Below are 16,144 nucleotides of genomic sequence, written 5' to 3'. Positions count from 1 at the left end.
TGGGCCATGATTAACAAAAATAATACAAATTAGAAAAACAACTCAGAAAAAAATACACTTCGCCACCATTATGTATATACTTATCACTTCAAACATTCATTTCTTATCCCACCTACCGTCCAAACTCCATAAATCTCTCTCTGTTTTGCATGGCTAGGCGGACGTACCTCCCGAAATTCTTAGCATCCACTTTACAATTACTTTTTAAAATTCCCACCATTCAATCCTTCTCTTTTACCCCAATCTCAAAAATTTCTACCCTCAAATTCTTCAATTCCTTACAATTGCTCATAAAATGATCTAAATATTCGTTTTCTCCGCATCTCGGGCAAAAATACGGACCCTTCCGCGACTTAAACCTTCCGAAATACTTCCCTCTTTCACCAAAAGGCATATAATTACCCTTTAAAATAATACTCCTCCCCCTCCACGTGTACACCGAGAGTACTAGTACCTAAGCTGAATATATTGAATGAACGAATGAATGGATTTTATTTTCCACTGATAAGGCATGATGTCACTAGCGGAGTAATAAATAAAATCAAACAAACTATCATTAAAAAAGGCGAATTCTGTTCAAAAGTAAAAGACACCAGGAGATTGTTTAAAATAGGATCACTTTGTGTCAATTCTAGTCAAAGATACTTTATATAAGATGCGCTATTCCTGGCTCATAGAGTAGGCCGGAAAACTGTGAGATTATATGTATAATACTACCATGATATTTCTAAAGACAATATATATGAAGTTATATTGAAATTAAGAAAAAATATTAGTCACAATTTTAAAAATTGAATTTTGCAATTCGCCAAAACTGCAAACTGAACATCTATATCGTTTTTTATTTTTTTTTATTTTTATAAAAGATACAAGCTTTATTACTGCTAAAACTATTTCTACATTAATAAAGTTAGATTCGGTTATATATAAATATATATATATATATATATATATATATATATATATATATATATATATATATATATATATATATATATATATATATATATAGCAAAGCTGGCTCAATGCCAAGCCTTCCTCCACTCACTCGGACCTTCCGCCCTCGCTTTGTTTGGAACGATGTAAAATGACGAACGAAATGGGAAAACATTCTTTTGTAAGTTTTACCATGAAGGGATTCTACGCCCAAACCACAATACTACATAAGGTTTTATAGAGTAGGGATTATCACAAAAACACTGCAATAGGAGTATAGGGTAAACAATTATAAAACTACAAGAAAACTGTCCAGGTGGAATCCAGAAAAATCTACTTAAAAACTAAAAAAAAAACTACATTTTTAGAGGCTAGAAATTTAGCGGTGGTTAACATACATCATTCAAGGGCTATGCCCCCAAAACCAAAGCCTGCACAAGGTTTTACATTATGTAAAGTCTTCGTAATTATCGTGCAAACCGTAAGGGAAATTGGCTATAGAGTCAAACAAAGGGGAAATGTATTCTAAATTACGGGCAAAATCAAATGAAAAAAAAACACCAATAAAAACTTACAGGCACGCTCAGCAAAAGAAGAAGAGGCGTAATGTCCTTGGCTTTCACTGGGAACACATGGTGGGGGGTAATTAGGCGGGCCAATGGAAAAAAATGAACTAAGTTCCCTATTGTTTTTACATACATAGTCACAAGGGAGACTTTTAATACTAAGATTCGAAGTGCTTTCGTAGAGACTGCCTTGATTGGATCGAACAGAACTATATAAAATTTTATGCCTTGTAATGTGATTATATGATCTTGGTAAGCTCAAATCAGAAATTTCAGATAGTCTTCTTTTTTTGATTTTTAAAGTTCGACTAGAAGTGGTAAAGGATGGTTTAACACGAGTGTAAATGGGTTCAGGAAATGAGAAGGAGGTATCAGTGAAGGAGGATAGAGTTGGGGTTCTTCCACCAGCTATCTCTAGCATATGAGGCAGCATGCATGAATAAAATAAAATATAATGAAAATACAGCAGTTAAATGCAACAACTTGTTTTACTGAACAAAAATAGAATTTTACATTCTTACACAGCCTTCCCCTTACACAGCCATCCCGAAAACTAACCAAGCAAAGTAGCAAACACCAGGTGAATTGCTATGTAATTTCTAAACCCTTCAAACAAAAATGTCATAACCATACGTTGACACAAAAATCATTCATTGACGCTTTGGTATGGTCATTTCTAGATAGCCCTGTATGTACTTCACACTAATAATATAAAATCATTCTGTAAAGCCTCGTCTTGATTGATATCATTCACCCTGGCAGCAGCAGGGCTGGCTTTGATTCGACAGGCAATCATAGCCGGTTGTCCAAAAATGATCCGCCTCCAAAAAATGCTGCTGACAGGGTGAATGATGTCAATGAAGACGAGGCTTAAAACAGGCTTGTATCTGCATCAAATGAAGGGTTAAAATAGAATCACTACGTTTTCATATTTTTACCTACCCTTTTTTATATAACAATTTATGTAAGTTATTATAAAGATTGGTTGGAAATACGGCAACCCCTCCCCCTTCATGTTTCCTCACATGTTCAGATACGAGTAAAAAAAACAACATTATTCAAGAATAAAAACTAAAAAGTTTTAAATTTCTTTAGCATTCTTTCATTTTGTAAATACAACAATACGAATACTATACTTTATAAAAAAAAAGGTTCACAGAAATAGGTACGAACTGGCCACGCCTCTCTGTTAGTATCCATCAAAGCATAAATATCCCTCAACGAAATATATTTGTTGAAGGTCTTTTGTCTTAAGAAAACCTTCTTAAGGACATATCCAACCGAAACTCTAAGAAACTGAATTTTGATAGCAATATACACATTGAAAAAAAAAATCCAAATATCCAGAATTCATCAATCTTAAATATACTAATTAAAAGTTATTAGCATAAAAAATATGTGTCTTTTTAGGAAAAAGGAAGAAAAATGTGTGCTGTTGATGAAGATTATACTACTAAATCCAACATATTTAGCCTTAGTGTAGAAGTTTCAAGCTCATATCTTCAAAAAAAAAAAAAAAAAAAAAAAAAAAATTTATTTCCAGAGAAGGGTGTTTTTTTTCAGGGATTGTAGTATAGAACCAGTGGTCCAGTAGTAGCGATAGTATACACTGAGACAGAAATCTGAAATCTCTAATTCATAAGACGTTCAAGTTACCAAAAAGTGTCAACTTTACCAGTGAACATAAAATACTACAGATAATTTCGATGCATTCCTAATAGGAACAGTTTATTTTGCGTTTTGAGAGGAAAGTAGTACAAAAATAATCATCTTTACTGTGTTATATAAGATTCGAGCAACTATGAAAGCTTAAAAAATTTATTATTTAAATCTTCCTATATTTTACAGGATAATTCGCTTTTGGGCCATAAATCAGTGACTAAAGAAAAGGATACCTAAATTTAAGATATGTTTCAGATATTCGACATACTGATACATCAAATCTAAATTCCTTAATTAGGAATTATTACAAGTTATTGTGATTTCTAACGGCTGAAGGAGGATCCTTTCCTAATTTCTAGTGGCTAAAGGAGGAGGATCGTCTTTGTTATTTGAAGGAGGCTGAAGGAGCTCTAGGTTTTACTGAAACACTATTGACTGGTCGATTGATTGCCATTATCAGTTTCATGTCAATTTTCCTTTAAATTGCGCCATAAATTAACATAATATGTTGTATCATTAAATATTGTGTAGATATTTTCTATAAGTTGCGAATTCTACGGAAGTTCATCATCTTATGTTTTTTTTTGTTTTTTTTTACAACAGGCATCACAAAATTATTCCTGTAATTTTTTTTTCACCAGACGATGTTGGCGTATTATACTGAAGATACAGCTCTAGGCAAGCTTTCTACATTAAAAAAGTCCAGCAACTTTAAGGGCTAGATAAACCCCCTTAAAGTCAAAGAATCTTAATGAAAATCACACCATCAGATTGAGTGTATCAGAAAACCCTACCGTAGAGGTTTTAAGCTCCCATCTTCAAAATGTAGAATTTTGTATTTTTGCCAGAAGAAAGATCACGAATGCGAGTGAGGAATGGGAGAAGAGAACTCGAGTTAAGTTTTCAAATCGAAGAAACATGGCATTTTGAATTTGAATAATTCCATTTTTTGTTTGTGAAGACAAGCCTTCACAAAGGCGTTCACACAATGACAAATCAAACCCAAGTTCCTTAATTAGGAAGGATTCCAAGTTATTGTGATTTCTAATGGCTGAAGGAGGATCCTCTCCTAATTTCTAATGGCTAAAGGAGGAGGATCGTCTTTGTTATCTGAAGGAGGCTGAAGGAGTTCTAGGTTTTACTTACTATTGACTGGTCGATTGATTGTCATTATTAGTTTCATGTCAATTTTCCTTTAAATTGTGCCATAAATTAACATAATTTGTTGTATCATTAAATTTTGTGTAGGTTTTTTACGTAGTACCGAGTTCTATGGAAGTTTAACATCTCATGGTTTTGTTTTTGACAACAGGCATCACAAAATTATTCCTGTATTTTTTTTTTCACGAGATATTGTTGGCGTATTCTACTATAGATACAGCTCTAGGCAAGCTTTCTACTTTAAAAAAGTCCAGCAACATTAAGGGCTACATGACCCGGCACAAAAAAAAAAAAACAAAACCACCACACAAACAAAAAAAAAAACACACACACACACAAAAGATAAACACGATTTTTATTTTTATTTTGGTGGTTTCTTTACTTATTTTTGTTACTGATGGCAACCATGGTCGAACAAAATCCAGGAAATCGGAATATTCACATACAAACTCAAGACAAATGAAAATAGCTTATATATCTGGTATTATCTTAGTAAAAGCTCTATCTATTTGTCTTTACTTTTAATCGCATGATATTTAAGCCAGTATTTCGAGGATAATGAGACCTTTTAACTATCATATTGTTTATCTCATTCATTATTTATTTTTGAAAAATCAAGATTTTCAGAAAATTGTCGTGCTATGCTATGTTTATAAATACCTCTTGAAGACGTTCCACTATTTAAAGATGTCGAAGAATTCGTACTTCTCATTGAGGAATTTCTTGTGGGAGGGGCTGGAGGCTGTTGATTCGGAGCAGGAGGCTGAAAAAGGATAAACTAATTCACTTAATGCTAGTAAACGGAAACACCGAAGAAATCAACCAGGCTCAAAAACCCGTCTGAAGAAAGACAGGAATTTCCATCAAATTAGTCTGAATTATACACCTCCTGCCAGAAAATTCTTATATTTTTAGCGTAACATGAACTTTTCTACATTGACCTATAAACAAACTTATGGCCCCCCCCCCAAAAAAAAAATGTTCCGTATGGATCTTTGAAAGGATAAATCCTAGAAAATGCGGAAGACTTTCTACCCAAAGCGTATAGGAACCTTATTCGACTGGAAACTGGGCGTAGTATTGACAAGAGCGCCATCATCAGCGCCATCTACCATTTGGCGACTCGACCTAAAACAGCAGCTTACTTATCTGTTCCGGTACTTTAAAAAGGAGGCCAGGCTAAAGAAAGTGAAATTCTGTTCAGAATAGACCTACAAGCTTAAATTCAACTAGCCTACTTCATCTGCCTAGATTTTCCCAAGCTCGCCTAGGTCTACTTTTTGAAGAATGGATTCTGAATATTTATAATTTTAGGAAATAAAAACTGCTCATTTATTATCAGTTACAAAGAAATCTCAGCTTCAATCCTATTACACTTTAGATCAATTATACCCAAAATCCAATTTCGCTTAACATTTTCTACTGTTTCAACGAAATCGCCAGATACTACACTGTAAGTAGTGCTAATAGTTGTCTAAACCTACTTTCTCATGTTAAATTGCCAAAGAAAGTTTTCAACTTTCTTCGCTTCTACCTTTAAATCATAAGTAAAATTATTTTCGCTTAAGTTGTTTCTGTAGAATACCTCCTCCTTATGCTGGAGTATATCTGTGTATGACAGATCCTTAGGAAAAAAGCAAATCAAATTAAGCACAGTTGTCAAACAGGAAATACAAACCCGACGTGAAATTAAATCACAGTAAGAGAATTCCAGATCCTTTTCTTAAAGTATAGAAATGAGCATCAGTGAATTTCTTCCCTTATGAATTTTTCGGAAAACCTATAGGAGATATATTACTACTTAATCTGATTAACAAAGATAGACAATTTAGCAATAAATAAACAATAATTGAGGTAGAAAAACGAATAATTAACCAGCCCTTTGGCATACCTTTTTGCATTTTCTCTGAAGACTACGAGGATATTTAAAATTAGGAGTCAACGTTGCCAAGAATAGCCAGTATTGACCCGCAAAATTCCTCCAAACACCATGGGATATGGACTCTTTAAATTTGGGAGCCAACGGTGGTTCCCAGAGAAAAATTACAAATGCTATTTATCAATTCTGGCTTTGACCATTTGTCAGGACAGTATTTTCAATTTGACGGACCAATGTAAAATCACCAAAGCTTATTTTCTTGCTAGTCTTGACTACTAACGAGCTTGAAGTAGACTTATTTTTCTTCCTAACGATAGATTTCTTGATTCTTTCAGCTTAACAAATATTGCATCAGCGTCAAAGTTTTTTTCCTTCTACACTTCCCTGTGTCCTTTTATACTAATGCTTTCTCCTTTTCTTCTTCTTCTTTTCTTCCCATGCCCCCTCTCTCTCTCTCATTTTTTTGTAATGTACCCTCCTCTCCTTTTTAAGGTTTATGTCCAAGACGAAATAACATAAAAGGAAATAAAAAGGAACTTCTATGGCGAGATTTCTGGTGGAGGGTATATAGAGGATATGCCACAGCCCCTTGGCAGCTTTTTATCAAATAAACCAGTACTCCTCAGAGTTCAAATATGGTCTTTTGACATTGAAGACCCACTCCTCCCCAAATCCCTCACTGGCTGAGGCACAGCTTAGTACTGTACTATTTTTCCTTAGATTCAAATAAATCTTCCAAGCGAAAATAAAAAAAAAAAAAAAATCCAGCCAAGAAACACGACCTCGGGAATTTCCTGAAAAGAATTCGCTCAGAAATAAGAAAAATGAAAGAAATCCAATTTTTCTTTCAAAATAAGGAGAGAAAAGATTCTCCCTTTTCTTTTTGAAAACTTCCTAGACATTACGTGCCTGCATTAGGAATTAATATCCAAGATGAGTTAAAAGCTAAAAGGGATCCACGCAAAAAATAAACACTTTTCAACTTAGGTGTAGGTAAATACCTTACATATTTCCTTCTAAGCTTTCACTTTAAAGCTGAAGCTACAAACAACTGACAAGCTTTCTACTCTTGCCAATTAAATCCATAAAAACAAGCGTCTTTTCAAAGGCCGTATCCAGAGGAAAGGTGGTTCAGGATTCGAACCTCTCCCCCCCCCCCAAGATTTTTGAGCGACTCGTAAAAACATAACAAAAATGAGTATAAAAAAATTTTGATGCGCTTTAAATGTTTTCTTTGCAGACCCCCCCCCCAAACAAAAATTCTGGATACACCCTTAGTCTTCTCAATAAATAGATTGCGTTCCTATAATGAGTATTTTTCACCACTCTTCTAACGTTAGTTATCAGCGCAAAAAAATGTAAAGTATAAACAAATAGTATAAACATAGTATAAACAAATTACAAACTGACTAATTACCAATGACTAATTAAATTTATTTTAATTAACATATTTTTAAAGTTTTTTTTTACTGAATTTTAACTAAATTCCCATTTGCACACTGGGGATCGAGCCCAGCTCGCCAATCAAAGATGCTAACTGTGGACAAAATTGAATACTTAAGGAAGTAGTTTTTGTAACAGGTTGTCACTAAAATCCCAGAAGAACAATCGACCAGTCTGTTTGTGTTTTTTTTTTAATATTTTTCTGTTAGTCCTGTAAGGCTAGGAGAGGGTCATCGTGCCTTTGTCCCACTCCAAGAAGGTACTTTCTGGAAAATGTTTCAGGGAAACAGCACTGCAACATAAAACCATTATATTCCATAAATAGCATACATATCCAAAATCATTGTGACATAAAGATATAAATTGTATAAAACTTACCACAAAATTCGGAGGTAATCTGGGCGGAGGAGGAGCGGGCCCTGTTCTATGCGGAGGAGGTGGTGGAACACTACTAGGTGGCGGAGGAGGTGCAACAGATGGAGGAACAATCCTCTGAGGTGGAGGTGGCGGTTTCACTGTAGGATGCTTGACCATAGCCCCAGGCGATCTATGGGCGGGAGGAGGGGGAGCTGGGTTAAGCTGGAATGCACTTCGTGGTAAGGTACCAAATTTACTTGCAGAGGTCCTTGTAGTTTTCACAGGACTTGTTTCACCACTCGTCTCACTTGAAGTGTCTTCAATACTATTTTGTCTATTTGTTTGTCGCATGCTTTGAGCCCTATTGACTGAGGACTGGCGTGTTGCTGATGGTTTTTTTTCCGATTTTAAACTTAAATCATTGGACTTGTGTAAAAATGAAGTCTGGGTTACGTTAGAAATTGCTAAATCATCTTGACTAGGCTTTCGGGGTAGAACCGGCTTCGAACTGACAGGGGGTTTGGTCGGCAATGGTGGACCTACAATGAAAGTATCTTTTAAATAAACAATGCTATCAAAGCTAAGCACATTCAGCTTTAACTTTATCCAAAAAGAAATAACAATAAGATTAAAGATTATTCAATAAAATTTCAGTTTAGTATAACATTTTCGGGAAGAAGACAATTGTGTTAAAATCCTAATATCATGAATTTTGGTGAAATTAAATGGACTATTAGTTTTTCTCTTGATTATTCAATTATAGAAGTTTCACTAATTACAAACGTTTTCTTTAGTACAATTTTTCCTCTTTCATAGTTTAGACGTTTAAATGAAGTTCGCTATTTCTGCTTCTTCTTGAGGGTGTAAATAAATCTTAGTTACGAATTAGAATGAGTGAAAGAGTACATTCGCAGTGGTTAATGGTGACGTAAATCACATAAAGAAAAAAACAAACAATAAAAGTAAGCTAAGAAACATGCGCAAAATTTATAATTAGAAAATTAATTAAAGAGCGATCAACAACTGATAATCAAAGTATGTGGCCACTGATTTGTAATCAAGACATAAATCTAATCATTAAGGAATTATTTTTCAGAGCAGGGCCTTTCAAATCTATTCGAGTATGAAAAACAGATACTTTTGGTGTTCATTAAGCCAGATTAGTTTGATGTTACAGAAATATGAGGTGGAAGCCTAGAATTAGGGCTGTTGAGAAGGAAGCATGTTAAGAAAACAATTTTTACTTCATAATATGCAGAATAATGGTAGTTAACACATTCTTTACTGCGATCCCACTATACTTTACCCCCAACTCCCCTAATATGCAATTATATAGACAAATTATATATTTCCCATGTGTTTTCTATTTCTTGATTTCGTCAGTTTTGATACCATTTACGGGTAGATGGATTGAAACAAGAGAGATGCATCGAAAAATGCATGGAAAAATATATAATTTGGCTATATATTTGCATATTAAGGGATTTGGGGGTAAAGAATAGAGGAATTGGGATCAAATATGTTAACTAAAATTTTTCAGCATACTATGAAGTAAGGATTGTTTTCTTAATATGTTTCTTTCTCAACAGCCCCGATTCTAGGCTTTTACCCCAAATTTGGTATCTAAATGAAAATCCGATAACTCTTCTATTAATAAATAAATTGCACGTCCGTTATGTACAAGCAATCTTATAAATCCAACTGTTATTCTTAAGCACATTTTTTTTTCTTTTTGTATATTCTTTGAAAAAAAAACAAAAAAAAAACAAGACAGGCCCCCATGTGAATCTTGTCCTTACGATTATTTAACCTTCTGAGTAGATATTCGAATTATGAGCCACTGAAGAAAATTCAGAATGAAAAATGTTTCCAGACTGTGAGCGATTTGTCCACTGTGTTCTGCCCATCGAACAATTGGACTGAGCATATCCTTGTCTAGTGCAGTCGGCTCGGGCATTTTGGGAATATTTATTCGATACTAGGGATGGCAAGCTACTTCTTGAGTTTTTTGGTGCAATAGCTCCTAGAAATCTAATTGACTTGCTTTCGGATAATGATCCAATATCTAAGTGCCTCCGCAAGCTAAAACAATATTTAAGCTTTTCTTCAAATCAACTGAAAAAAAAATCCACTCTTTTAAGCCCCTTTAAAAATACTTAAAGTTACAACCTTGGAAAGATTCCCCCTATTCTTCGCCCTTTTCTTTTGCTCCTTCGGTTTCTCTTTAAACATCTACTCTTATGTATTCACTCCATTCTTATCAAATCAAGCAGCCAGGAATCATTTTTGGGCCAAAAGCGATAGTTTTTTGGTAACTATGTTTGTCCTTAGTTTTCCAAGAGTTAATAATATAACAGTCAATTCCTGTTTGAAATTACGTTGCCTTAATAATCCCAGGTTCCTTATCTACCTATTATCCATGATCAACCGATTAATATGGATTCGCAATTTGAAGACTACTAACGACGTTTTACTGCTACTACTTCAACTACGAACAAATCATCTAAGCACTAAAGCCTCATTCACAACGTGGATTAGCTAACACTGAACCAATTCACAATAAACAATATGTCCATTTAGTCACATCTCTAATATCAAAGAATTTCTTTTGATTGGTTGGCTGCTATACATTCCTAAGCGAATGGGCCCATAGGACAGAAACTTGGCATACCTAATCCTCTCTGGCAAAAAGAGGAGATCAACATGCAGCTCTTTGATGAACTGCTAAGAGCATGTGTGACGCTCTCTAGAAGGAGTTTGTCCTGTGTCATTTCGTTTTTTGAGGACCACCCTTTTGTCTTTGCGACAGAAATTGGTTGGAGGTGGAGGGGCGTTTTCTGGAGGAGAGTTATATGAGGAACCTAACCTGAAAAATTAGACATGCAAAAACTTATAATAAACCATTAAACCATTTGTCTTTTCTTTTCTGTCCCTATTCAGTGATTTTTTTTTTGCCATTTTCTAATACCAGTCAATAACTGATCAACCGATTAATATGGATTCACATTTGAAGACTGATAACGACGTTTTACTGCTACTACTTCAACTAAGAACAAGTCATCGAAGCTCTAAAGCCTCATTCACAACGTGGCCTAGCTAACACTGAACCAATTCACAATAAACAATATCTGATTGGTTAATTAGGACAGATAGTTTTTCCTTTATATTCATATGGCTGTACAGCAAGTTTTTATTCTTTACAGGTGCTAGTCTTAAATACATCAAATAAGTTGAACTCTAAAGTAGACACTAGCTGTGTTGGTCCTGGAATTTAAACTTATTTAAAATAATTGGGTCGGGGTACTTGTACTTAAAACAGTGACAGGATGTTCGATCCAAAACGGCACCAAGAATACGCTGCATCAAGTTCTACGACTGTCTTCAGTCTGCTGTTTGGGAGGCGGATGATTTCCAACCATGGATTTGTTCAATTCACTTCTGTGTTTCCGGAATCCTTCCAAAGGCTCGGGGTCTTTCTTCATTCTGGCATGCCAGAATTCAGTTTGATCTTTTTGTTTTTTTACCACTAGGAAAGAAGCTTAAATTGGAGGTACTGGCGGGCCAGGTTCTCGCTTTGGTACCGCATAACTTACCCATACTATCTGATCCTTCTACTGTTGACGATAGAAGACAATAAATACTTCTGATAGCACTTTTGAAGTAGGTGCTCGTTACTTATTATTTGGCTACTGGCTATTATTTGGCTTGAGGCGGATGGCTCTTAGGAACTCCCGTTCAAGGACCTCGAGTGAGTATTCTTCTTCTGCCTTTCGCGGCCAGCTTTCACATCTATATAGCAAAATATAGAGAAAACACGCGGCATAGATTGGGACAGTCTTGGGTCGGGGGTAATGTAAATCTTGTCGTTCGTTAAATCTCGTTATGAATGAAGGACCACCGAGGACTATGCACGCTTGCAGTATTCAATTTCAAACATCCGGCATCGATTTACAGACAACTAGTTCAGGCATTAATACTTTGAAGGACCCATAAAAGGTAAAAAGCCAGTCATATGCTTTAGATCATACTAACCTGTCCTTGATCTGACATTACCATTGCTACTTGTTGGTACATTTGCAGATATACCGGGACTAGATTTTGGAGGCTGTGGAGGAGGCCCTCTATCCATACTCCTATTTAACAGTTGTTCCAGTGAAGGCTTTTTTGAAAAAGATGGCGGCATCGGCGCAGCATGCTTACTTGCCTTGCTGATAGAATTAGGTTGAACCTAGAATTAAATTTTTTTTTTCTTTACAGATACTCAAAAAAAAATCTATAAACCTTCCATAAAAGTTAGATCTCTGGGCTGATGCCAAATCGTTTAAGTTATTAAAAAAAAAAAGAGTTAAGAAGGTACAAAAAGAAGGTACATTTCCGGTTCTGATAGCAATAAACCAACCACACAAGAAAAATAAAATCCCGATTGTTGCTCGCTTATGCGGTTAACATTTAGTTTTGACTTAGAAAAATTAGCTTCTAAAAAAATTTAGCATTCCATGACCTTTTTTTTGTTTTTATCATTTAGATCATTAATTCTTAACTCACTAGGAATAAAAAGGAACAGGATGATTGATTATAGCCAGGCACTTTAGGTTAGCTCATATTAACCATGGGAAGTGAACACAGGTCCAAACATTAGCGAAGATATCAAGATGACTTTTTCCGAAGGAGGAGGGGTCAAAACATTAAAACAATACCCTTTTAGATTAAAATTTTCCCAGGGAGGAGTCCTTCAGACCAAACTATTGTTTTTACAAGTCCACATTTTTAAAACCTGGGGGCAGAGATTAATATTAAAGGGTCAGTCAAGTGCTTTGAGGCTCAAGCAGGGCCGTATCCAGGGGAGGGTAGCCGGTTTGGATCTTCCCTCACCCGAAATTTTTGTCCGACTTGTACAAAAGTAACAAAAATGCATGTAAAAAGTTTTTGTCCCCCCCCCCAATAAAAAGTCCTGGATATGGTTCTGGGCTTAAGCATCACATACTGCAAAAATAGCAGTCAATGATATTTGGTATATCATCCTGAATGCGAAATCTAAGAAAATCTTTATTATTATCATTCCAAAACTATTTATGCTGTTGTCATTGGTCTACAATATAAATTCATTATTTACAATTTTTAATTAAAATAAAAATGCATTCAACGAACTTTTGAAATGATAACTATAAGTTTATTTTCGTGTCAATTGGGTGACAATGTTTATCAATTTACTTGGAATACTCCAAAACTGGATTCAACCGATTTGGCTTCTGAAAGGCTCATAAATGATGTTGATTAATAAGTATCCTGTCTGTTGGTTTCATTTGTTTAATTGCCTAATCATAATTTAATATACCATTCTGGCGCACTTAAAAACTAACACACACAAAATAAGTTTGTAACTTATTTAACTTTGAATTTAAGAGCTAAAAAGATCAAAACAGTAGGCTATCTGAGATGAGCCAATAATATTAGCCCTTTGCAAGTCAAAATAATTAGCTATCGTTTTGTCTATTCTTACGGAAATTCCCAAATAATGCGGGTTAATATATGAAAAAAGGCCGTTAAACAATTATAAAAACTTTTAGAAGCTAATTTGACTAGCTAATACTGGCAGTTTACTATACATGATATACATTTTGCTAAAGCACAAACATAACAAGAGTTTTATAAACTTATGTCTAAGATTTGAATTTAGGGCTGTGGGCACTATAAGTGTAACTGAATTAAAAATCATTCAAAGCAACAAGAATAAGCTATTACAATATTAAAAAAAAAAACATTGAAATATATACAGAGTGTCCTAAGTGGCAGAAGTGGTTATCTTCAAAGTAATACATTGGACCAAAACAACGTCCTTTTTAGTAGTGACTGGGGTCAAGGGGTAAGATGGTGATATGATTCGCAGGGTTACCCCCTCAAGGGGGTATCCGAGGGGATTTCAAATAGCAAATCGGGTAGCATAGTAAATATGCCGAATATGACAAGAAAAAGATGTAAGGTTGTCTTAAAACGCAGTGAAATAGCAGCCAAAAAGTGAGTGAAGTATTCATATAATAAAACAAATCTTCATAATAAAATTGTTAAAATGCTAATACCTTCAAAATACAAAATATTTGGAATTTACATAGGAGAATTTATTCGATTTGAAAAAGTTTTCCAGGTTATTCTCGACTTTTCCCCCTAACTGCAGATACACATCTTCGGCCTCTTCACAACTGCAGTTTCTCATTGCATAAAAATATTGGGTACTGTTGCATAATGTGGGCACTGCTATATACTAACGAGAGACGAAACCTGCCAAACGGGTTATTTGCAAGAGACTGCTATAGAGAAATGTAATGCAAAGCGTGGTTTTCATTGCGTTTACGATATTTAAACTGTTGTTTTTTGGGGTTTAGGAGGGTGAAAAGGTACCTAGGTTAGGTTGGGTTGCATATTTAATATATGCTATGCTTTATCCCCCCCCCCCAACCCCCCGACCACCCCTAATGTGCAAATATACACCCCAAATTTGTTTATAAACTATTATATAATTTGTTTATAATCCTATTTTATTTTACTTCATTAGGATTAACCAAACTTGACTTCTTTGGCAGTGCCCGCATTATGCAACAGTACCAAATATTGTAATGGCCAGTTGTTGTTTTTTAACTTAACAAGTAGTGAATCCACTTTTTGGCATATATCCACTTTATGGCTTGGTTTCGTTGAATTTCTATAGTCATTCAATTCAGTTTGGGTGCGTAGAACTTTTTTCTCGATGTTGAACGGGGCCGTAATTCTCATTCGCACAATACATCAATCTCACTATTTTGGATCATCATACTTATTAAATGGCGACGGAGTCTTGAAAACTGGACCACTACTCTCAAATTAGAACCAATATTCTTGACAATTTCGATTCACTGGGTAAATAAACACATTCTTTCTTACTTATCTCAGTCAGTTCTTTATATTTTGCAATATTGCCTTGCTTTCATATAAAATGAAAGCATGGCTTTAAATGGATATACTATTTTGGCTAAGGATTTAGTCGTATTGAACATGGAATGCAGCGAAAAAGCAGGTATAGGCAAAAGTAAGCAAAATATAGAACATCTAGAAGGAATTGATCGATTTATTAGGCAGAATTACTTCAAAAGTACTATTTATGTCAGTGCATATACTTTAATTCAAAATATTAGTAATTAAATAATAAGGATAGGTAATAAGGTAGGCAATCAAAGGTTAATTTTGCTTGCAGGATTGAGATTAGATGTTATATATATATAAAAAAAAAAAAAAAAAAAAAAAAAAAAAAAAAAAACTGAAGAATTACGCTGAGTAACATCTGGAGGAAAAATGATTTCCCTTCCTGGAGCGGTTATAATTTGCTTATTTTGAGTGAGAAAAGTGCGATGTATGTATATTTTTATTAAATATTTAATATATAAAGGTGGTTAGGGGTTAGGCTAGGTTAGGTATTTAATATAATGCATTTTACGCGGCCTGCTTTCCACAATTCTTTGTCGTAGTTTCCAAGTTTTTTCTAAATATTATATTATCATCATACTCTGGAATATTTCATAAGGATTAACCTAATTTCATCTATTGGGTGTGTTCCATTTAATGGACAATTAACCTTTTCCCAATTACTTTCTGAACACATTTTTGTTCATTGTTATGAAGAAAGTACTTGACCTCGACGAATAAAATTTTCAAAGCTTTTCACGAGTTGATACTGGAATTGATTCCTAAAAGTCTCTTTTACATAGCACACTTACTTCCTTTGAAATATTAAGCTACTACTGATTTGCAATAAGAAGGAGAGGGAATGGAGGGGGAGGGGTGAAATTATTCCTTTATTATAAGTTGATGGACTCAAAGACCACAAAATGAAAAACTTGGCTAGGCTCTCTATTTTGGATCGCCATCATTTTGCTTTTTTACTATACTTTCCCATAAGCTGTGTTACTACCTACTATAAAACCTATCCACACACAAAAATGGCTACATAAAATCTAGGCTACTATAATAATATTAGCACAAATGCCTCACCATGTTAATGAGGTTAATGAGGCTGGTTAATGAGGATTACCTGCAAATAAGCAGTTTTGCTGTAATTCCATTAATTTTAACGTTGGCTTGATAATTCAGTTCAGTTCTTAGTCCTTTTAGG

At 34.6% G+C, this 16,144-nt stretch overlaps 1 protein-coding gene across 6 annotated transcripts in view; it reads right to left on the bottom strand.

The window, feature by feature from the left end:
• LOC148949543 (uncharacterized) overlaps nt 1–16,144 on the bottom strand; it is a 107,839-nt gene that overhangs the window by 16,153 nt on the left and 75,542 nt on the right. For all 6 annotated transcript variants that reach the window (XM_089093572.1, XM_089093576.1, XM_089093577.1 and 3 more), the window contains exons 5-7: nt 12,037–12,232; nt 8,026–8,543; nt 4,986–5,088 (exon numbers count right to left, since the gene is read on the bottom strand). In XM_089093572.1, coding sequence (XP_088949698.1) covers nt 4,986–5,088; nt 8,026–8,543; nt 12,037–12,232 — 817 coding nt within the window. The remainder of the gene's footprint in view (nt 1–4,985; nt 5,089–8,025; nt 8,544–12,036; nt 12,233–16,144) is intronic.

Source organism: Artemia sp. Qi Xiang Cuo, chromosome 8, assembly GCF_049724085.1.
Source record: "Artemia sp. Qi Xiang Cuo chromosome 8, ASM4972408v1, whole genome shotgun sequence".
Taxonomy (NCBI): domain Eukaryota; kingdom Metazoa; phylum Arthropoda; class Branchiopoda; order Anostraca; family Artemiidae; genus Artemia; species Artemia sp. Qi Xiang Cuo.
This window is presented reverse-complemented; position numbering and strand designations above follow the sequence as displayed.